The sequence below is a fragment of the Callospermophilus lateralis genome, chromosome 13 (genome assembly GCF_048772815.1).
Source record: "Callospermophilus lateralis isolate mCalLat2 chromosome 13, mCalLat2.hap1, whole genome shotgun sequence".
Classification (NCBI taxonomy): Eukaryota; Metazoa; Chordata; class Mammalia; order Rodentia; family Sciuridae; genus Callospermophilus; species Callospermophilus lateralis.
In genome coordinates, this window is record NC_135317.1 from 52,659,560 (window position 1) to 52,684,799 (window position 25,240).

Sequence of the window (25,240 nt, forward strand, 5' to 3'; positions counted from 1 at the left end):
AACTTTGAAAGCATTTTTCTAGATGGCAGATGTAGTTCATTTATCCCTCAACCAATCTGTGTTAAGATTCACAAATATGCACTGGGTATCTCTTCAAGTGCTGGGGACACAGCAGTGACAGATACAAAGTCCCTGACTTCATAGAGATTACATTCTCATGGGGAGAGACAGACAACAACAGAAAAATCAAAGTAACATATACAGTATGTCAGGTAGCAATAAGGGCCAGAGGAGAAAAAAATAATCATATTTTAGAGAAAAATAAAACAGGAATGTAGGAAGAAGAAATTGGGTTAGGGATGGGAGCCAGAAAGGTGGTTGGGGAAGCCCCCACTGAGAAGTGGATAAAAAACTTGGAGAAAAAGAGAACACGGAGCATGTATTTCAGGCAGGTATGGAGTGGAATGGTGTGACAAGGCAAGAATAGCGGATAGTGAGGTTGAAGAGGCAAGAGTGGACATTAGGATAGATGTACAGGAATCTGTGGACAATACATCACATTTAGTTGGAAAGCTCTATATATTCAGATCTATTTCTAAGTGAGAGGGAAAGCTATAAGAAAGCTCTAGATAGAGAAGAGGCATGATATGAGTTGTTCTTTAAATGCTTTTCTGCCTTCTATGTAGAAAATAGTCTACATTGCGGAAGGAGTAGAAGCAGAGAGAATCCTAGGGGCATGTAATAATGTGTTTTTCAATCTTTTTTTCATTAATGATCCAGAAGGAACCTGTTTATAAAATGATTTCTCTAATATCCTTTTCTCCCCAGCAACCGTGCTACATGACATTTTAATACCTTAGATATTAATTACTATGTATATCTGATTATATACTATATGCACACCTGTGCTTTGTACACAGAAAGAGTACAATTTATTCACAACCCCCCAATGACCAATTTGCATCCCTGTGGGGGCTTCTCTGAGGATGCATGCATGATGTGGTAACACTGGAGCATGAGATTTATTCATTTGCCTTTCCTAAGAGTTTACAACTATAAAAGCTAAATCATCCAAAAGAGTCCAATATACATGGCTTTATCATTCAGTATGTGGCCATAGAAACATCAGAGTCTAGAAGTTGGTTTGTTTTTTCCTCAAAACATACACAATTCTTAAAAAGACTTAATAATAGCACTGAAATAGTTTCATTCTTTTATACAAGAAATTCTGAAATAGTATTGGATATCCAGTCTGTAAATTTTCTTCTGTAAATCATGATGGTGACAGAAAAGATTCCTGAGATGTGAAAAATCTCAAAATAGAAGTGATTTCAAAAGATGTTTGGAAAACTCATTCTCTGTGAAATGTGCACACATAAGAGTATATTTATATGGTGTGTGGGTGTGTATCTTACATTTTCTCTGTGAATTCATGCACCACATTTAGTTGGGAAGCTCTATATATTTAGATCTATCTCTAAGGATAATTAAAAAGCTACAGTTGCTGGGGTTTATGGTTTTATTCTATTTTAGTTTTTAAGTAATTTAGGACTTCCTGGCAAAACATTGTTGTCTTCTCTTTCTCTTTTTAAGACTGATTTAACAAATGAATTTTAGTGTCTTCAGTGCTGGAAATTGAAATTAATATTATGCTATTGACAGGTAGCAGAAGACGGGACGTGATCAAGTGCATTGTCAAGGTTCCTCAATTGGATCTATTAATAACTGCTTCACAGAAAGGACTCATAACTATCTTTAACAGCCAGGTAATTTGAAATCTTAGATTCTTCCCTCCATCCCTCTTTTCTCTCTTAGGCTTTGTCTATGCATTATGCAAATGTTTCAGGTAAAACAGAACCCAAAACTTTAGAGTTATTCCAAAAATAAAGCCAAATACTTAGTCATAAGGAGCACTTGGGCACTTTTTGAAGTTTTGATAATTACATTTGACATGGTTACTCAGGGTGTCATATTGAACCATGTGGCATCGACACAATTAAAGGTTGATCAGAAGCATTTCCAAGCCAACCAATTTTGTCATTACCTGACCAAGTAAAGTCCCATCATTGAGGAAATAAAATGGCTCAAATTCTGTCTCCTCTATTTTATTACACATAGGAAATTTAAAGAATGACTTTTATCTTTATATTCTATTTTTGTTTCTATAAAATGAGGGAAATAGAACCAGTTCTTTTTTTCTCAGAGGACTATAGTGAAGATTAAATGAAATAGTGAACATAGAAGCACTTTATGAATGATAAATTACTGTACAAATGTAAGGCATTGCTATTATCAATGTTATTTCTTTCTAAATTTATAAATCTTAGACTTCTATTTTTAAAATAAAAGAGATTTTAAAAGAATGTACGATGATATATCCTATATAACATTTAACTATGAAAAAAGGTGAATTTTTGGTGTTAAATATATTTAAAAATCTATTAATTTATTTCCAATTAGTGTCAAGCTGTATACAAGTAAAATACATTTAAAATAATTAATATATGACTAAAATTTCCACAATAATTTTCATATTTCAGTAACGCTCAACTCAAGGCACTTTTTTAAATATTGAAATCACAATCAGCCATATGATGATGTCTTCCTCCTCTTCTTCTTTTCCTCCTCCTCTTCCTATTTTTTGTTTGTTTGTTTGTTTGTTTCAGTACTAGGCATATCACTGAGCTACATCCTCAGCCATTTTTATTTTGAAGCAACACCTCACTAAGTTACAATCTTCCTGCTTCAACCTCCTGAGCTGCGGAGATTGCAGGGGTATTCCACAACTCCCAGCCCAGGCAGTCAGCTTCTGTCAGAGGAAGGGGCCAGCTGGGCCCTGAAGCTGGTACACTGGGGATATGGAGTGGGTGTGAAATCTGGGTTCCAGCCTGGTGCAAAGCCAGCTGTTCACAGTACTCCATATTTCCCTGCTCTGGTAGTTGGGTTGGTTAGTTAGATGATTTAATATACACAAAGGGCTTAACATCATTATAAACACACATTAAGTGATCTCTTTTTTGTGCATTTTTATGCTTTTTTTTTGTTTTAGTTGTAGGTGGACACAATACCTTTATTTGGTTTATTTATTTTTATTTGGTGCTGAGGATCAGACCCAGCGTCCCACACATGCAAGGCAAATGCTCTACCGCTGAGCCACAACTCCAGGCCCTTCTTTGTGCATTTTTTCCCTCTCATTTCTCCTTTATTTTCTCAAAAACAGAATGAAGAAGGTATCTAAAAAACAATTGAAGAGGAAAATAATGATCTGACTATGTGAAATAAGGTGGCATTATCATATTTCCAGAGATGCTTCATACATGCACAAAAGTGCACACACAAGCTTATAAGTGCACATAGGCATACTCACAAGCACACTCTCACATCAATTTCTTATAAGATAATGCAATCGGAATAAAATGCACCAGGAATAAAAAATATTTCCGGTGTTACGTGCCTTATGAATAAGATATATATTGTGCAAAGAAAGTAATATGAAGGTATAGATTATTGGGACAATTTAGTAAAGTTAGCCATTCATAGCTTCAAATATCTTTTATTAGGTTAATTGATAATTTAGACTCTAGCTGAAATAGAACAAATATAGTTAAGAATGTTCTCGGTGATATAGACTGGAAATGTCATTAAGAAAAATTCTTGAAACCAAAGCTAGATTTTAAAAACTCAGAATATATAGGGCTGGGGTTGTGGCTCAGCAGTAGAGTGCTCTCCTTGCATGTGTAAGGCACTGGGTTTAATCCTCAACATGACATAAAAATAAATAAAATTAAGACATTGTGTCCAATTACAACTAAAAAAATTTTTTAAAAAAATTCAGAAGATAGTCGTAGGATTATGAGAATTTAAGAAAGGTGAGAGAGCTTTAAGCAGGTGACTTCCACTAAAGATGGATATAGATGAATAGAAGAGGAAAACACAGGGATTCTGTTCTGCTGCTCACCAGTTTCCTTTCAGCACTTTCTTTTTCCATCTAGAAATAAGTCCCTGGTTGGAAAATCCTTTTTTAACTCTTCAGATGAAAGTCTCTGGATGGCTATGACAAACAGCTTTACAGCTCTCCATGACGCACTTTTCCTATTTCACATAATCTACTCCTTCTGAGAAGCCATATCCTATATATTTCCTCCCCCTCAAACCCAAAAACAAACAAATAAAAAAACTGGGTCATTAAGATACTTCAACTCCAAGTCCTCATCTTGGGAGCAGTTATCATCCCTCCAAGATATGGAGGAGTCTTATATTTACCACTTCTCTGCATGGAACCAATCTATGATTCTCAGCCCCTGGGCATAATATTCACTCTGCAGATACTTACTGAATAAACAAGGAGGGTACCCTCAACAGAATGTTCTCTAAGTCTCTCAATAACTTGGAGAGAGATCTTCCAAATCAAACAGTGCTAGATTCTTCTATATAACCCTATGTTCCTATTGATCTCATTAGCATTATTTGAATTACTCTTGTCATTGCTGTTAGAATTTACATTTCCAACTTTTGGTATCAAATGTTGCTCTAAATAAATAAGAATGTGAGGTAGATTGCAGATAGAAGGAACAAAATAATTAGTCAAATGTAAGACTTTTAAGAGGACAGTCACCAGGCCTAAGGACAAGCCAAAGAAGTATAAGCCTAGCTCAATGCAAACTGAGCTACATTATTCAAGGACAAACAGAGACAAAACTCATGGCAGATAAAATAAGTGAGATTAATCCAAGGAGACACTGTGTTTTCATAGACAGCATTCTCATTCCTAATTGTAGGGCCAACTAGGTTTCATTATACTCTTTCTTTATTCACAGATGAGAGTTCAGACCAGCACCAGTGTTACAGTAAGTACATTTTAAAATTTTCTAATAAAGTCCAATTAGGGCTGTGATGATAATTCCTTCATAATTAATCAAAATCCCAGTGAAGTACCTGAAGAGGCTGTGACTATGTTTTATAGATTGTTTATTGACTAGGATCAAAACTAAACCTGGAGTCGAGTGTAGTGGTGCATTCCTGTAATCCCAGCTACTCTGGAGGCTGAGGTATGAGGATGAGTTCAAAGCCAGCCTCAGCAACTTAGAGAGGCTTTAAGCAACTCAGTGAGACCCTGTCTCCAAATTAAATCTAAAAAAGGGCTGGGAATGCGTCTCAGTGATTAAGTGATAAACCCATGGGTTCAATCCCCAGTACCAAAAAAATTAAAATTAAAAAACCCTAAACCTGGAAAAATAACAAAGACAACTCAGGCCTTGCTTCCTGGAGTTCAATTATCTGCAGAGAATTGCTTGGAAGCTGATTACTCCTTGGAAATTTCAACTTAAGAGGTTCTCCTGAGTTTTTCTGAGCACCTACTATGGAAGGATGTAAAAAATGATACAACGCAAATTATAAAAACAAGGAGGCAGCCAGTGGAAATAATTCGAGAGCACTTTATGTTAAATTTTAAAATAACATCAAAATTCTAGTGCAATTTTGTAATTATTTAAATCCTTATCAGTGAACTGAACAGTTGTCTTCAGCAGATATAAAACTACAGTGATTTGCTTTCTGAATCCTACCATAGATTTATTAGAGACAGGGAAAAGCTCTGAATGAATGCACTGAACTATGGAAGCAGGGTGCCATGCTGTGTGACAAAGGAGGACGGATTCTCTTTAAACCTCTGAGCTTCCATTTCTTAAGTGGGATACCCACTTAGAATTCCTAACAGGTTTTACAGAATTCAAGGGCACATTTGATACTCATGGAGCAGTTTCTGGCACACCAGGCATTCACAAGTGGAAGCTATTGCTTCTGTTCCCCGGGGTGTTGGTGTTGATATTACAGATTCCAGCTATGCTAGATTGGTGACTTTTGGCAAAACACAAGACAAACTCCTTGGCCTCAGCTTATCATTGTCAAGTGATCGCTAGTTAATAGTCTGAGCATGCACCAGGGCCAGAGAACCTGTGTAATCAGTGTCCCAAATCTAGCTCCCTGTGCTCACTGTGAAGAAGTCTCAAAAAAAAGTGAATAGCGCAAAAATTGGCAGCTCTTTCAGCTGCAGTGTTCTTCCAGGAGCAGCACCTACACTAGCTGAATCATTCTCCAGCTGATGGCTTCTCTGCAAACTGTTTTTTTTAAAACATCAATAACTAACTCTTTAATATCTACCACCATGTCACAGGAGGACATGCATTATGACCCCTAGTTCTGTGCTTTTCTATCAGGATACTTCCTGGATTACAGGATGCGATTACCTCTCCCAGCTGAAACGAATTGTTGCCACTACAGAAAGGACTATCATTGTCTGGGATTATAAAGCTCAAGGGAACAGCCAGGTACTGTGCCAAGAGAAATACTCAAAAGAAACGAGAGTGTCAATTTGTATTGGTGAGGATATGAACAACACAGTTTCCGTAGTGAAGGTCACCTTCCTCATATACAAAATCAGAGGACTTAACTAAATAACTTCTCAGATCAAGTTCCGTATTCACATTCTGTGATTAAAAGGAAATGTTCTTCCCATTAAGTGCATATTTAATTCAGGGGTTTTTGCCTAGTTTTGGTTTTGAGGAGAGAGTAATTCCTTTCCTCTTGTATGCCCATTCTCTTAATCCAAGCATTATTTTTCTGGTTATGCTTTTCAACGCTTTTCTCTCCAGTCCAGCTTCATTAGGTTAAAAAAAAAAAAAATTACAAAAATCAAATTGCCTAATTCTGGCAAACTCTAATGAAGCAGCTCTTTTGTGACTGAGCAATTTGCAGACATTTAGAAGTAATGACATGTTCTCTGCCTTCAAAAACCACTCAGTCTTGAAGGACCTCATGAATAAACACAATGTATAACATAAAAGGACATCAAATTCTACAGTAAAAAGATGCAACTACAATAGGGGCTCAGGGAGAAGTAAGATTGCTGAGCATTAGGACTATAAATTTTTTTTTTTTCATGGTTCAGGCTGACTCTGAAGGACATGGAAGATGAAGTAGTTATTTAATCTTCTTCCATTCCTTACATGTTCCTAGCTTCAGTGAGATACTAAACTATTTTGTGTGATTTGTCCTGCTATTGTAACCAACAACTGATGCCAGGATGATTTTAAAGAAGGCTGGGGCTGAGGCTGTAGCTCAGTGGCAAAGCCCTTGCCTAGCACGTATGATACGCTGGGTTCCTTCCTTAACACTGCATAAAAAACTAAACAAATACAGCCATGCTGTCCATCTACAACTATTAAAAAAATTTAAAAATAAAATAAAAGGCTGCTGGTTGCTTAGTGTGCTTTGTCACATAGTATGCCACTCTCTCCGAGTTACAGACCTGACTTTATTAATTTCTGAAATCCTGAACTTCAGTACCCTGGACTTGGGTCCTTTGAGCTTTCCTGTTTTCACTCTTTTTCAGTCCCATAGAAGTTTCCAGTCCCTTTTGAAAGTTTCTTCTCCAGACTTCACTTCCTCTCACACTTCTCTTTTATTTCTGCCTGTGCCACTAGGAAGACCATCTGGGCTGGTCATCTTCGCCCTCCAGTCTCTTTAGTGTCTGCTTATCAATGCGGATAAATGTTACATATTCCTGTCCATTCACAGGAGCTAAGCACTGCTGTGGAAAAGCACAAACAACACTATTTGGCATCATTTGCAACTCAGGGTCTGCAGACATAGCTCTCAGCAGCCACTGTCTGATCTCATTCTTGTCCTTTGTCAACTCACTCAACCATTCCTCACAAGTATTCAAAAATTTCATTATTTTCTCAGTCCCCCTCCCTCTCAGCAGATGGACTTGCTTTTACTTTCCTGAGTAAACTAAGTCTATGACTTGTTCTTTTTCAAATTCAAGCCCTTTCATACATAGATTTAACTGGAAACACACCTCTACTTCTTACTCTCTGAAGGCAAAAATCCTTGCATCCGGCACATTATCTCCCCATGTCTTGGCCAGGACAAGGCTCCACAATTTCTTGCTTTTCTACTTTTTTGGCATTAATCTTCTTGGAGGGCTCCTTCCTCTCAACCTCTTCTTTACCTTTCTCTCCATCAATTCTGGTCCTAAATCAAAGGTCATTTTTCTGACCCTGGGACTTATAGTGGACTATTCACACTGTGTGCAGCGCTATAATTCATTTCCTTAGGTGCAAGTCCTGTTACGCGTGCTCTCTTGTACTCTGCTGTCTTCCTACTAGCCTGCCAGCTCCACAAAGTCAGAAACTTTGTTCTATTCATCACTGTACACCCCATGCCTGGAATAATTCTTGGCACACAGGTGTCCAGTAAATATTTTTTTGTTTAATGACTGAAGGAGCCTCTAAACATGTTTCACTCTCATTCATTCTAAAGAAGATGGAACAAATAACAAAAATTTAATTTTTTTTTTCTTCTCTCTTAGAGAGTTCTCTGGAAGAGCAATCGTAGCCTAGATTAGTGAACCTATTGGATAGTTCAAAGTCAGCTTAACTAATGTTTGTTGATTATTTCTGGATCCACTTGAATGTTAGGATACTTTCTTCTCCTGATAACTCCTTATAAAATACATGGAACTTTGATATTTAGTTTTTCTGTTTTTACTACCCAGTTTTACGTCAATGGTATGCAACCCAGGTTCCTGTTTTCACTCTTTTTTAAGTGCTTCTGGCCACTAAAACTTACAGATACTTGAATGAATTGAAGAGTTAAATAAAACATTTAAATCAAGAAAAGATATATTTATAGAAATAGAATTATATGTACATGTATGACATTTTACTGAACCTTTTTATACTTCTTGTTAATATTTCTTTACAAATCCAGGAGAAGACTATTCACAGTAATACATAATAAAATCTCATTACGAGACACAGGTAGGTACTCCACCCTTTTCCCCACAAAAACACCCAAAAGCACCATACTGGGCTCATGATGAGTGTTCATTAACTTCTATTTGGTGAACTTTTATTTTTTTCTTTCAAATTCCTTTATCAGTGTGGGAGAATTTAAGATGAAAAATATCAGAAAATAAAACTTATCAAATAGTAAGGATAATAGGAATTTTTTGGGGGGCGGTGCTGGGGATTGAACAGTGTCTTATGCATGCTAAGCACATGTTCACATATTCTCCCAGCCCTATTAGTATTTATTAATACTAATGCAATAGCTCATTAAAAGCATTCGTTTGTTTATAGGAGAACTACTATGTCATAAAGCCCGTGGATCACTGCCTTCTCTGTGTGTGTGTGGCATCTCTGCCTGACCAGCTCTGCCGGGATGACATCCTTCTGGGAGATGATGGTGGTTTTGTGAACAGATTCACGATTAACAGTGATGACTTTGGACTAAAGCAGGCAAAAACCAAAAAAAAATTACAAACTCAGGTCTTGGACTCAAAGAACTTTAAAAGGTAACAAGTAGTCCATTTGTTTTAATAATTGTAGTCATTGTTCAATTATACGCACACACATACAGTGAAAATAAGATGCCAGCCCCATAAAAGAGATTTGAGATTCAAAGCTGAACAAAAAGCATTTCTTGGCTCAAGAATCTTCCAATATAATAGAGGAGAAAACAGGAAAATTAACCATTCAAATTCCCTGTTTAAAAGAAATAATTAATTAGTTTGTTACACATGACAGCAGAATGCATTTCAGTTCATAGTACACAAATAGAGCACAATTTTTCATTTCTCTGGTCATACACAAATTTGTGTCTTCATACATGTACTAGGGTAATGATGTGAAATTCCTATGTTAAGTGCTTCTGGCAACTAAAACTTATAGATACTTGAATGGATTGAAGAGTTAAATTAAAAATTTGAATCAAGAAAAGATATATTTATAGAAATTGAATTATATGTACATGTATGACTTTTTACTAGTTCTCCAAAGAAGATTCTAAACATAAAGCAATTAACTTAGAATTTAAAGAAAAAGTTTGATAGACTTGACTACCAAATAAAACTTCAAAGACATAAAAATATCCTTTTAAAAGGTAAATAAAAACAAATAAATTCTGCCATAAATATTATAGACAATAAGTCAACGTTCTTTAATGTGTCTTAAAATTCAATTAAAAACAAAAATTCTTCAAGAGAATGAACAAAGGATATGAACAGATAATTCATGCATATGCACACATTTTACAAATAAATGGTCAATAAACACTTCAAAGTGATTTTCATACTAAAATGCTAACAGTTATCACCAACTAGTAAGATAATGGTGATTATTATCATCTTCCTTACAATTACAATGTCCATGTTTTTGAGTAGGGCATATATTACTTTTATTAGTAGAAAAAGTTAAATTTTGAATTAAAATTTGCATTTCCTTTTTCATCAAGTGAGTACAACTTAAAATCTGATTCATTTTTTCATTTTAAATTAGAAACTATTCAAAAATGGGGAAGTGTGAAAAAAATTTAAAATGTGGGATCATACAAATAAGTAACAAATAGGGTTAATTTGTAGGGTTAGAATGTGCAATTTACCCTACTCAAAAACATGGACATTGTAATTGTAAGACTAACCCCATTGCTGTAACTCTAAGAATGACAGAAGTCATTAAGAAACTGGTTCCACTTTCTTCCCTTTATATCTGAGCAGTGTAAGCCTCACCAAAGGTTCACCAAAAGCTGAGACATGAATCTTTACTGAGATCTATACCACTTGTCAGAAAACCCATGACCCATTCTTCAGTTCCTATTTCCATTAGGCATAATCAGAAATGAGATTTGGGAATCTGGGGAATTTGAGGAATCTGGGTACAGTTAAATGAATGATAATTCACACTGGTTCTTGTGGATCATTATTTACATGTAGATAATCTAATCGTAGATTATCTAAATCTTTCAAAACTCAGATGTATATATAGGCTGAATGTTGAGACAGTTTCCCATACCAAGAGTTCCTGAAACTTGACAGAATGAAAAATATTAAGGCTTAAGATAGTTAAGTTCTGGAGTCATCAAAAAAGCTTTCTTGTGGTTGACATTTACAAGAATTCATTCATGTCGAATGGGTGGGGACATAGATAGCAAACACTAATACACAAAATAAAGAGAGAAATAGCCAGCACCCTGAGTTCAGAATTAAACAAAATCTGGCACAGAAAAAGAAGTATCTCTCTCCTCTTCTTAATCCCATATTGTAGAGCTTTTATACCTTGAGTTGTAAACATGTCTGTTCAACTAGAATCTAAGCAACATGGTGAGAAGAATTTCATCTTCATCATCACTTTATGTCCTTGATACCTGGGATAAGTAGGTCATTAATATATGTGAATGAGGAAACAAATCATTACATGTGAATAACTATAACACCTAAGGATGGCTTATTCCTGGTTAAGACAACATGTTTGAGGCAGAGATTTAGACTTCTGATTTTAAGCCTCCCACTCAAATGCTCTGTGAAGCAATGAAGGACAATCCTTGAACAAGAAATTGAATGGATATTCTAGCCTCCCCTTCACCAATGGTTGGGATTTCAAATTTCCCACTTCTCCAATTGTGAAAATTAATGGAAAATACAGATGTATTTTTCAGCTGAATTGATTCATAAGCCATAAACCAATATGAAATGTACTGCTCCACTTGGATGATCAGAATTTTTTCAGTGAAGTAAGGATGATATTGCCAATTAGAGACTGAGATCCTTCCAAATTGTTCCTTTAGTTCTGAGTTTATAGCTTAAAAGTTGATGAGAATCTTTTAATTTTTTTTTCATTTTAAATAGGCTAGAGTAGGAAATTTTAGTTAGTTAAAAGTGGTATAACCCATAGAACTGTATTCTTAGCATGGCTCAGAGTTGCAATTCAGATACTCAAATTAGATGCTAAATTGAAATGTGTTTGTGTATCTAACATAATACTCTACCCTCTTTTTGCATTCCCAGTGTTAAAAGGAAGCTACATAATGACTGGGTTATGAAAATTAGATATATCCCATCCCTAAATTGCTTTGGATCCTGCTCCTTAGACAGTGTTCATTCATTAGTTTTGGAATCCTTGAAGAGACTTGAGGACAATTTGTAAGTACATGGTTTATATAAGTGAACATTATGTGGCTTTCAAAATTTTTATCATGATAAAACATCACAGTCTTGGAACTTTCAAACTTGTTTTCCAAAAAATTAGATGTTAAATATTCCATTTGCTTGACAAGGTTAATCAGATTTTTCAGGAGGAAATTGAAGTTGCTCAAGCAAATCTGAATATGACGTGTTCTCTTCACAGCAGTTTTGCTCATTTGTCATTTATCACTGTGATCTACTGCAATAGATCAATACAGCTACATCTATAACTAAATTTGAAAAATGTTGGTCTGTTAATCAAACTTCATACTTTAAAAATTATTGTTTAAACTAACCAGTAGTTTGTTTTGGCCATACATAGCACAACCATAATATTTTGTGTATAATACACCAGATGGCAAGGTGAACTTGAATAATGGGCTGATTTATTTTCAATCTGGCTAAATGCTTGTTATTAACTAAAGAACAGTGATTGCATTTTAATTTTTAACTTTAAAAATCCATTGAGATCTGTGCTACAGCAGACAAACTTCAAAAACATTATGCTAAGTGACAAAAGCTGGACAAAAACCCTTGCATATTTTATGATTCCATTTATATGAAATGTACAAAAGGGTAAATATATAGAGGCAGAACAGTGGTTGCCTAGGAGCCGGTGGTAGGAGCAGGGATACCAAATGGGCACAGAGACTGATGAAACTGAGTGTTCTAAAACTTATAGTGGTGATTGTTACATAAATGTATCATTGAATACATAAATGTATCGTTAGACACTTATACATGGTAAGTTTTACGGCACGTGAATTATACCCCATGAAAGATTCTTAGAAAAATATATCAAGATTCTGGTTCCCAGTACGACAAAAAGGAGTTTGGAAGTTGTCATTCCATCCTAAAAACAAATTTAAAAAAAAATGAAAAAATTGAAAAATCAATAGTTGAGTTTTTCTTAGCTACGTCAGATATGTGAGGTCACAGTGTAATTCTGCCGCCTTCAAATTGGGGAGACAGGTAGGTAGATAGTGAGAATCACAATATACTGAACTGAAATTCATATGCAGAAACATCCAGGGAACCTGATACCAAGGTAGAATGACCTAAACTTTCATGAACAAATTTCTGGAGGCTCAGCATGGGTTACTTTGAGTGTTAAAACCCAAGGTCCCAGGCACAGGGGGAGCATCCTACATTGTGTAGATTTTGTCTCCAAGAGCTCACGTTTCTCAAGTAAAAATTAGAGAAAAATCCTCTCAGGCTTCTGGCAGGGAGAGGAAAAAGGGAATTATATCGAAATATACCAGAGTATTCTGTTCTTAACAAGGCCTACTTTCCTGAGAAACTATAATACCAAGTACTAAACTTCAGGGTTTTTTTTTTTTTTTTTCAGATACTAACCAACCTGAGAGAAGGGAAATATTCAATTTCAATTCACTCTAGCCATCCAACCCCAACTAAGGGCAAATGGAGAAGCCCTGTGAAGTTCACAGTTAAGAGACATAGACTCACTAAAAGACTGACTCCTGATTTTAGGACTAATGGGCACATAGTCTTTCCCATAGCTTACCACCATATTACTAAAGCCCTATTTGCATCAATTCTTTTTTACTGTTGTTATCATGGCTGACATTCAAGAAAAAATTCAAAGGCATACTAAAAGACAGAAAATATGGCAGGGATATTAGAATTATCATACTGGGAATTTAAAACTACTAGGATTAACATGCAAAAGGCTGTGTTGGATAAAGTAAACAACAGGCAGAAACAGATGTGTAATGTAAGCCGAAAGATGGACATTCTATGAAAGAACCAAAAAGAAACACTAGAGATCAAAACAATAACAAAAATTAAAAAATACCTTTGATAGGCTCATTAGAAGACTGCACATGGTTAGAAAAGAATCTATGAGCCAGGCACCATGGCACACGGGAGGCTGAGATTATAGGCCAGCCTCAGCAATTTAGCAAGGCTGTAAACAAATCTAGTGAGACTCTGTCTCAAAATAAAAAAATGAAAAGGGCTGGGGATGTGGCTTAAATTAGGTTATGTGCCCTTCGGTTCAATCCCTAGTACCAAAAAAATAAATAAATAAATAAATAATAAAGAAAAGAAAGAAAGAAAGAATCTATGCGTTTGGGGATATGTGAGTAGAAACTTCTTCCAAGACAGAAAAGTAAAGAGCATACCCAAGAACTGTGGCATAACTGCGGAAGTGGAACATTTATAATGGGCATGCAGAAAAAAAAAGGGAAAAGAAGAGAAGAAATATTTGAAGTGACATTCATTGAGGATTTTCCCAAATGAATATAAGACAAAAACAAAAAACAAAACAAACAAACAAAAAAACACCCATGAACTTTGGAATCTCTGAAAACAGGAACAATAAATACCACACACACACACACACACACACACACACACACATCTATACATCTATAGAAAATAATTACATCTGACTTTTAAGATACTCTGTAAGCAGGAGAGTAATGTGAAATATTTAGTGTTGGAGAAAAAAAAAGGAAATTAAAAACCAGTCTAGAATTCTGCACCCTGCAAAATTACTCTTCAAAAGGGCAGAAGAAATAAAACTTTTTCAAGACAAGTAAAAATTGAAGGAATTTGTTGTCAGTAGGTTTATCTTGCAAGAAATATTAAGAGAAGTTCTTCAAAGAGAAGGAAAATCATATATGTGAGATATTTATTTTTACCTTAAAAAGAATCAAAGAAAGAAAAAGTAAAGATGAAATAACTTATTTTTCTTATTTGTAAATGATCCAACAGCTGGGGATGTAGGTCAGTTGGTAGAGAGATTGCCTTGCATGCACAAGGCCCTAGGTTCAATCCCCAGCACCAAAAAAAAAAAAAAAAAAAAAAAAAAAATGATCCAACAAATAACAGACTGTTCAAAATAATGTCAATGGCATCTTTGATCCTGTGTAGATGTATGTGCACATTATGTATGCATATATGTAAGTAAAATAATAAAGCAATAAACAAGGGTCTAGAGGAAAGAATTAATAGTATCTTTCAACTATAAGCTATCACATTACTCATGATTTTGTTTTGTGTTATTTGAAAGTTTAGTTCAGATTAGTTGTAAATGTATATTATAAATTCTAGGGCAACCTCTAAAAATAGTTGAAAAAGGAACGAGAAGGAAAAGGAGAGAAAGAAAAAGAAGGAGAAGGAGAAAGAGGAGGAGGAGGAAGAGGAGGAGGAGGAGAAAAAGAGAAGGAAAAGAAGGAGAAAGAATTATATTTAAATAAAATGGAATTATAGAAAATGTTCAATTAAATCCATGAGAGCAGAAAAAGAGTGAAAAGACAAAAACAGGAACAAAGGGTAAGGGCAATGAATAAAACCCAGTAATAAATATAGTAGATATCCAATTACATCAAAAAGCTCTTTAAATGTCAATAATCTAAATATACCAATTAAGAGAAAGAATTTGTCAGAGGGATAAAAAATAAGACCCAATTATATAGTTTATGAGAATCACACTTTAAATATATATATATATATTTATATATATGTTTATATAAATATATATATTTATAAATATATATATATAAGAAAGAGACAAACAAAGTATAAAATATGTCATATTATTAATCAGAAAAAAATTTTAGGGAAAAGGAAAGGAACTAGCAATTAGGATGTCAATTCTCCTACAAAACATAACAATTTTTAGTGTGTATGCACCTAATAACTCAGAGCATCAAACTACATGAGAAAAAGACTGATAGAACTTCAAGGACAAATAAATGAATCCATTTTTTATTCTAGTTGGAGACTTCACCACTTCTTTATAAAAAAAATGAGCAGATCTAGTAGGCAGAAAGTCAGTGTACACTGCTGAACTCAACTGAAAAAAATGGGCATCTATAGACTACTTCATCCAATGACAGGAGAACACATTCTTATGCTCATATGGAATAGTCACCAAAATAAACTACATTCTGGGTATAAAACGTAGTTAAACAAATTTAAGAAAATAGGAATCATATATTGTTCACTCTGAAGATTATATAGAATTAAGCTAAAATCTATAACATAAGGATATTTTACACAATACATTTCTGAATAATGCATGTTAAAGAAATCTGAAGAGAAATTAAAATATGTTTTGAACTAAATGAAAATGAAAATGTAACAAATTCATGCAATTTTGAGAAATCAGTTGTTAGAGGGAAATTTTTGGTGTTGAGTGCATATGTTAGAAGAGATAAAGATCTGAGATTAGTCAGCTAAGCTTTCAACTTGGGAAAGTAGAAAAACAAAGTAAATGAAATCCAAGTAAGGAGAAAGTTAGGAATAATAAAATGTAGAGCAGAAATAAATGAAATTGAAAAAAGGAAATCAATAGAGAAAACCAACAAAAAAACAATAGCTAGTATCATGAAAATATAAATAAAATCAATAAGCCAGTCTTAAAAAAAAGATAGGGCACAAATAACTAGTATCAGAAAGAAAGGGAGAAACTTTGCCTCAGATCTCAGAGATGTTAAACAAATAATAAAGGAACATTATGAATAACTTTATGCCTACAAATTTGAAAACTTAGATGAAATGGACCAATTCTTTGAAAGATACCATCTTCCAAAACACAAAAGAAGAAATAGACCATCTAAAAAGGCCATATCTACTAAAGAAATGGAATTAAAGACACTTCACAGAAGAAATATGATTGGTCAATAAATATATGGAAAAAAATGTTCATCATCACTAGCATTTAGAGAAATGCAAATTAAAACCACACTGAGATTCCATCTCACTCTAGTCAGAGGGCAATTATAAAGAATATAAGTAACAATAATGTTGGCAAGGATTTGGTAGGATTGCAAATTGGTACAGCCACTCTGGAAAGCAGTATGGAGATTCCTCAGAAAATTTGGAATGGAACCATCATTCAACTCAGTTATTCCACTCATCAGTCTATACTCACAGGACTTAAAATCAATATACTACAGTGATGCAGCCACATCAGTGTTCATAGCAGCTCAATTCACAATAGCTAAGCTATGGAACTAAGGTTCCCTTCAATAGATAAATGAATAAAGAAAATGTGGTACATATTTCACAATGGAATATTACTTAGCCATAAAGAAGAATGGAATTATGGCATTTGCCAGTAAATGGATGGAAGAGGAGACTATCATGCTAAGTGAAAGAAGCCAATCCCCCCAAAAAACAAATGCCCCAATATTCTCTTTGATATGCAGATGCTAACTCATAATAGGGTGGGGAGTGAAAGTTCACAGGATTGGACAGGGAGGAGTTGGGGGAAGGATGGGGGATTGGGAATAGGAAAGAATAGAATGAATCTGACAAAACTTTCCTATGCTTATATATGAATACATTACCAGTGTAACTCATCATCATGTACAACCACAAAAATGGGAAGTTATTCTTCATGTATATGTGATATATCAAAATACATTCTATCGTCCTGTATAATTAAAAAGAACAAATAAAAATAAAATTGATTTTATATAAGAAAAAATTAATTGACTTTTCACAGAAAACACCAAGCTCGATGGATTCACTGATGAATTTTATCAAATGTTTAAGAAAAATTATATCTATTCCCTTCAATCTCTTACAGAGAATGGAAGCAGAAGGAATACTTCTGAATTAATTCTATAAAGCCAATGTACCCTAATACCCAAACCAGACAGACATTATGAGAAAATAAGCCTAACAACAAATATCTCTCCCGAACATGAAGGCAAAAAATCCTCAAAAATGGTGAATCAAATCCAAAAAGGTAGAAAAAGAATTATACATTATGACTATTACAGATGAATGTTTGTTTCCTTTGAAATTCATATTTTAAAATTCTACCTTAAGAAGGTAATTTAGATCATGAAGATAAAATACTCACCAATGGGATTAGTGCCCTTATAAAATAGAGTCCAGGAGCTCCCAAGTTCTCTTCCTGCCAAATAAGGATACAAGGAGAAAACAGCTATCTACAACTTGGAAAAGGGACTTCACCAGAACATGGCAATCTCAACACTTGGATTTTGGATTCTTAAGTTTCCAAAAACTGTGAGAAATAAGTGTTTGTTGTTTATGCCACTCAACTATAGTACTTTGTTATAGCAGCCTGAGCTGACTGAGACAATGACCAGGTTGGATTTATCTCAGGTACACAAAGCCAGGTCAACATTAAAAAATCAATTAATGTAATCCATAATGTCAATAGGTTACAAAAGAAAAATTACATGGTCATATTAATAAATGCAGAAAAAGAACCTGACAAAATCTAACACCAGGATAAAAACTCTCAGCAAGGTATCAATAGAAGGAATATTTTCAATTTGATAAATGTCATCTACAAAGACCCTACAGCTAACTAAAATTCTACTTAATGTTAGTTAATGGCAAGAAACTAGAAGCTTTCTCTCAAAGACCAGGAACAAGGCAAGGATATTCCTTCTCTTCACTCCTTTTCAACATCTGTACACTCTAGTTAATGGAATAGGACAAGAAAAAATAAAAATAAAAAAGGAAAGAAAGAATACCTGCTGATTGGGAAAGAAGAAATAAAATTGTTCACAAATGATATACTTCTCTATGGAGAAAATCCAAAAGAATTAACCAAAAAATTCTTAGAACTAATAATTAATTAAAGCAAGTTTGCACAATATAAAGTTAACATACAAAAGTTAGCCACTTTTTTCTATATTACAATAAAGAATAATTGGAATTTGAAATTAAAAATACAATATTATTGACAGTAGCATTTAAAAGAACAAAATACCTAGGTATAATTTAACAAAATAAATGCAAGATTTGAATGAGGAAAACTATAAAACTTTGATGAACTACATCAAATATAAATGGAGAGATATTTTGTGTTTAGAGACAGGAAAACTCAGTCTCATCAAGATGTCAATTTTTAACATCCTGGTCTCTATTTTCTTTTGGGGGGGGCTGAACTGAGGGGCACTCAGCCACTGAGCCACATCCCAGTCCTATTTTGTATTTTATTTAGAGACAGGGTCTCACTGAGTTGCTTAGCACCTTGCCATTGCGGAAGGCTGGCTTTGAAATCACGACTCTCCTGTCTCAGCCTCCCAAGCCGCTGGTATTACAGGCATGCACCACCATGCCTGTCTTGGTCTATATTTTCAATGGTATTTCAATCAAAGACCCAGTAAATTATTTTGTGGATCTCAACAAACTTATGCTAAAGTTTATATGGTGAAGCAAAAGACTTAGATTTCACAACACAATATTGAAGGAGAAGATCAAAGTCATAGGGCTGACATTACCTGACTTCAAGAATTACTATAGAGCTGTTGATATCAAGACAGTGTGGCACTGGCAAATGCAGCTAGATTGGTGAAATAGAGTCAGATGATCTTTGACAAAGAAGCAAAGGCAATTTAATGGAGCACAGATATACTTCTGACAAATGGTGCTAGAACAAGTGGACATCTAGAAGCAAGAAAAATCTAGACAGACTTTACTCATTTCATAAAAACTAACTCTAACTGGAACATAGTTCTAAGTTTAAAATGCAAAAGTCTAAAATTCTTACAGGATAACAGAAGAACATCTAGGTGGCTTGGTATGACAACTTTTTAGACAAAACACCAAAGTTTGAATCCATTAAAGGAATAATTGATAAGCTGGACTTTATTAAAATAAAAACCTTCTGTTCTTTTCTTTTCTTTTGTCAATAAATTATTTTTTATTTTATTTTTTTAACTATATGTGATAGCAGAATGCATTATAATTCTTATTACACATATATAGCACAATTTTTCATATCTCTGGTTGTATACATAGTATATTTACACCAATTTGTGTCTTCATTCCTGTACTTTGGATAATAATGATCGTCCCATCCCACCATCATTAATAACCTCATGCCCTCTCCCTTCCCCTCCAAACCCTCTGCCCTATCTAGAGTTCATCTCCCATGCTACCGCTCCCTATCCCACTATGAATCAGCCTCCTTATATAAAAAAAAAAAATTGGCATTTGGCTTTTTGGGGATTGGCTAACTTCACTTAGCATTCTCTTCTCTAACTCCATCCATTTACCTGCAAATGCCACGATTTTATTCTCTTTCATTGCTGAGTAATATTCCATTGTGTATAAATGCCACATTTTTTTTTTATCCATTCATCTACTGAAGGGCATCTAGGTTGGTTCCACAGTTTAGCTATTGTGAATTGTGCTGCTATAAACATTGATGTGGCTGTGTCCCTGTAGTATGCTGTTTTTAAGTCCTTTGGGTATAGACCAAGGAAAGGGACAACTGGGTCAAATGTGGTTTCATTCCCAATTTTCCAAGAAATCTCCATACTGCTTTCCATATTGACTCACCACTTTGCAGCCCCAGCAATGAATGAGTGTGACTTTTCCCCACATCCTTGCCAACATTTATTGTTATTTGTATGCATAATAGCTGCCATTCTGACTGGAGTGAGATGAAATCTCAGAGTGGTTTTGATTTGCATTTCTCTAATTGCTAGTGATGATGAACATTTTTTATGTATTTGTTGATTGATTGTATATCACCTTCTGAGAAGTGTCTCTTCAGGTCCTTGGCCAATTCATTGATTGGGTTATTTGTTTATTTATTTATTTATTGGTGGTTAGCTTTTTGAGTTCTTTATATACTCTAGAGATTAGTGCTCTATCTGATGTGTGAGGGCTAAAAATTTGCTCCCAAGATGTAGGCTCTCTATTCACCTCACAGATTGTTTCTTTTGCTGAGAAGAAACTTTTTAGTTTGAATCCATTCCATTTATTTATTTTTTATTTTAATTCTTATGCCAAAGGAGTCTTATTAAGGAAGTTGAGGCCTAATCTCACATGATAGAGATTAGGACCTACTTTTTCTTCTATTAGACGTAGGGTCTCTGGTTTTATTCCTAAATTCTTGATCCATTTTGAGTTGAGTTCTGTGCATGGTGAGAGATAGGGGTTTAGTTTCATTTTGTTGCATATGGATTTCCAATTTTCCCAGCACCATTTGTTGAAGATGCTATCTTTTCGCCAATGCATGTTCTTGGCACTTTTGTCTAATATAAGATAATTGTAGTTTTGTGGGTTAGTCTCTTTGTTCTCTATTCTGTATCATTGGCCTACCAGCCTGTTTTGGTGCCAATACCATGCTTTTTTTGCTACTATTGCTCTGTAATATAGTTTAAGGTCTGGTTTAGCAATGCCACATGCTTCACTCTTCCTGCTAAGGATTGCTTTAGCTATTCTGGGTCTCTTATTTTACCAGATGAATTTCATGATTGCTTTTTCTATTTCTATGAGGAATGTCATTGGAATTTTAATCAGAATTGCACTAAATCTGTATAGTGCTTTTGGAAGTATTGTCATTTTGATAATATTAATTCTGCCTATCCAAGAGCAAGGTAGATCTTTCCATCTTCTAAGGTCTTCTTTGACTTCTTTCTTTAGGGTTCTGTAATTTTCATTACATAGATCTTTCACCTCTTTGTTAAGTTGATTATTTTATTTCATTTTATTTTTGAGACTATTGAAAATGGGATAGTTTTCCTTGTTTCCCTTTCTGAGGATTGTCACTGATATACAAAATGCCTTTGAATTATGGGTGTTGATTTTATATCCTGCTACTTTGCTGAATTCATTTACTAGTTCTAGAAGTTTTCTAGTGGAACTTTCAGGGTCTTCCAGGTATAGAATTATATCATCAGCAAATATTGCCAATTTGAGTTCTTCTTTTCCTATATGTATCCCTTTAATTTCTTTTTTCTGTCTAATTGCTCTGGCCAGTGTTCCAAGAATTATGTTGAAGTGGTGAAAGAGGGCATTGCTCTCTTGTTTCAATTTTTAGAGGGAATGCTTTCAATTTTTCTCCATTTAGAATGATGTTGGCCTGGGGCTTAGCATAGATAGCCTTTATGATGTTGAGATATGTTCCTGTTATCAATAGTTTTTATTTTGAACATAAAGGGGTGCTGTATTTTGTCAAGTGCTTTTTCTGCATCTATTGAGATGATCATATGAGTCTTATCTTTAAGTCTATTGATGTGATGAATTACATTTATTGATTTCCATATGTTGAACCAAACTTGCATTTCTGGGATAAATCCCACATGATCATGGTGCACAATCTTTTGATATGTTTTTATATTCAATTTGCCAGAATTTTATTGAGAATTTTTGTATCTATGTTCATTAGAGATATTGGTCTGAAGTTTTCTTTTTATGATGTGTCATTGCCTGGTTTGGGGATCAGGATGATATTGGCCTCATAGAATGAGTTTGGAGTTGCTGCCTCTTTTTCTATTTCCTGAAATAAATTGGAGAATATTGGTATTAGTTCTTCTTTAAAGGTCTTGTAGAACTCGGCTGTGTATCCATTGGGTCATGGGCTTTTCTTGGTTGGTAGACTTTTGATGGCGTCTGCTATTTCATCACTTGAAATTGATCTATTTAAATTGTGTATATCAACCTGATTCAATTTGGGCAAATTATATGACTCTAGAAATTTGTCAATGCCTTCAACATTTTCTATTTTATTAGAGTACAAGTTTTCAAAATAATTTCTAATTATCTTCTGTATTTCTGTAGTGTCTGTTGTGATATTCCCTTTCTCATCACATATGTTAGTGATTTGAGTTTTCTCTCTCCTTCTCTTTGTTAGCATAGTTAAGGGTCTGTCAATTTTATTTATTTTTTCAAAAAACCAACTTTTTGAATTTTTTGTTCTGTCAATTTTTTCAATTGCTTCTTTTGTTTCAATTTCATTGATTTCAGCTCTGATTTTAATTATTTCCTGTCTTCTGCTGCTTTTGGTGTTGATTTGTTCTTTTTCTAGGGCTTTGAGATGTAATGCTAAGTCATTTATTTGTTGATTTTTTTCTTCTTTTAAGGAATGAACTCTATGTAATGAGCTTTCCTCTTAGAACTGCTTTCATAGTGTCCTAAAGATTTTGATATGTTGTATCTGTGTTCTCATTCACCTGTAAAATTTTTTAATCTCCTCTTTGATATCTTCTGCAACTCATTGTTCATTCAGTAGCATATTATTTAGTCTCCATATTATTTAGTCTCCTTCTCTGACATTTCATCAACTCTGCTGTCCATGGGTTCTATTATTATAGTGTCCTGGTTTGTTTGGGGCACTTTCCTCTCTTGTTTTTTCATGTTGTTGGAGTGGATTTTATTTCTTATTTTATAATTGATTTCTAGTCTCATTCCATTATGATCTGATAGAATGCAGGATCGTATCTCTACTTTTTTATATTTGCTAAGGGTAGTTTTGTGGCATAGTATATAGTCTGTTTTAGAGAAGGATCCATGTGCTCCTGAGAAGAAAGTATTCTCTCGTTGAAGGATGAAATATTCTATATATGTCAGTTAAGTCTAAGTTATTGATTATATTATTGAGTTCTATAGTTTCTTTGTTTAGCTTTTATTTGGAGGATCTAACTAGTGATGAAAAATGTGTCTTAAAGTTACCCAAAATTATTTTGTTGTGGTCTATTTGACTCTTGAACTTGAGAAGAGTTTGTTTGATGAACATAGCTGCACCATTGTTTGGGGCATATATATTTATGATTGTTAAGTCTTGTTGATGTATGGTTCCCTTGAGCAGTATATAATGTCCATCTTTATCCTTTTTGGTTTACTTTAGTTTGAAGTCTACTTTATTTGATATATTGATGGAAACCCCTGCTTGCTTCCGCAGTCCATGTGAGTGGTATGATTTTTCCCAACACTTCACCTTCAGTCTGTGAATGTCTTTTTCTATAAGATTAGGCAGCATAGTGTTGAGTGTTGGGTTTTTTTTTGTTTTTTGTTTTTGATCCAATTGCTAGTCTATGTCTTTTGATTGGTGAGGTTAGGCCATTAACCATTAACATTCAGGGTTATTATTGAGACATGATTTGTATTCCCAGCCATTTTGTTTATTTTTGGTATTTAATGTGACTTGGTTTCTTCTCTGATTAGATTTTCCTTTAGTGTAATCCCTCCCTCTGCTGATTTTCATCATTGTTTTTCATTTCCTCTTCTTGGAATATCTTGCTGAGGATGTTCTGTAGTGCCGGCTTTCTAGTTGTAAATTCTTTTAACTTTTGTTCATCACGGAAGGTTTTTATTTCAGCATCAGATCTAAAGCTTAGTTTTGCTGGATATAAGATTCTTGGTTGGCATCCATTTTCTTACAGAGCTTATTATACGTTGTTCCATGATCTCCTGGCTTTGAGAGTCTGGGTTGAAAAATCTGCTGAGATACAAATTAATCTCCCCCTCTATGTGATCTCATTCCTCTCTCTTGCAGCTTTTAAGATTCTATCCTTATTCTGTATGCTAGGCATTTTCATTATAATGTGACTTGGTGTATATGTGTTGTGATTTTGTACATTTGGTGTCCTGTAAGCCTCTTGTATTTGGTTTTTCAATTTGTTCTTCATGCTTGGGAAATTTTCTGATATTATCTCATTGAAGGGATTATGCATTCCTTTGGTTTGAACTCTGTGCCTTCTTCTATTCCAATAACTCTTATATTTTGTCTTTTGATGCTGTCCCATAATTCTTGGATGTTCTGTTCATGGTTTCTAACTTTCTCCACTGTGTGATCAACTTTATTTTCCAGATTGTATACTTTTTCTTCATTATCTAATCTTCTTTCTTCCAAGTGATCTAGTCTGTTGGTTATGCTTTCTGTTTGTTTGTTTCTTTCCCAGAGTCTCTCTCTCTCTCTCTTGAAGTAATCTTTTGCTACCTGTATTTGCTCTCTTATCTCATTGTTGGAGTGATCAGTTTTTGCTTGTATTTGCTCATTTATGTCATTCTTTAATTCATAGATTATTTTAATTATGAAACTTCTGAACTCCTTCTCTGCCATTTCATCAACTCTGCTGTCCATGGGTTCTATTATTATAGTGTCCTGGTTTGTTTGGGGCACTTTCCTCTCTTGTTTTTTCATGTTGTCTCTGTGTCTTCCTTTCTTGCAGTGTGGATTTGAGATACTACAGTTTCTTCCCTATATTCTTGTAGTAGCTGTGCAGATTGTCTGTACCTCACCTTGATGTTGGGCTTCCAGACCCTGCTGGTGTCCCTCAAGGAATGCTACTGCATCCTGAATCTGGGTCTTGCTTAAGTTGGAGTGGGTGGATCTGGGCCACTGACTTGACCTCCTGTGGTAGTTTGCTGGTAGGAAGGGGCGGTCTGTGCCAGAGGCTAGGCTCTGGCAGGCCTACTGAGAGCCTGGATCCCATGGGCTGGAGTGGGTGGTCTGGGCTGGATCTGGGCTCCCATGGGTAGTCCACTGGTCAGAAGGGGTAGTCCTGCACAGGAGTGTCTGCCCTCCAG

General features: G+C 34.7%; 1 protein-coding gene across 2 annotated transcripts in view; it reads left to right on the forward strand.

Annotated features, from left to right (window-relative positions):
- Positions 1 to 25,240, forward strand: part of Wdr64 (WD repeat domain 64) — a 125,587-nt gene that overhangs the window by 22,445 nt on the left and 77,902 nt on the right. For both annotated transcript variants that reach the window (XM_076831970.1, XM_076831969.1), the window contains exons 4-8: positions 1,603 to 1,706; positions 4,758 to 4,787; positions 6,156 to 6,266; positions 9,084 to 9,298; positions 11,786 to 11,920. In XM_076831970.1, coding sequence (XP_076688085.1) covers positions 1,603 to 1,706; positions 4,758 to 4,787; positions 6,156 to 6,266; positions 9,084 to 9,298; positions 11,786 to 11,920 — 595 coding nt within the window. The remainder of the gene's footprint in view (positions 1 to 1,602; positions 1,707 to 4,757; positions 4,788 to 6,155; positions 6,267 to 9,083; positions 9,299 to 11,785; positions 11,921 to 25,240) is intronic.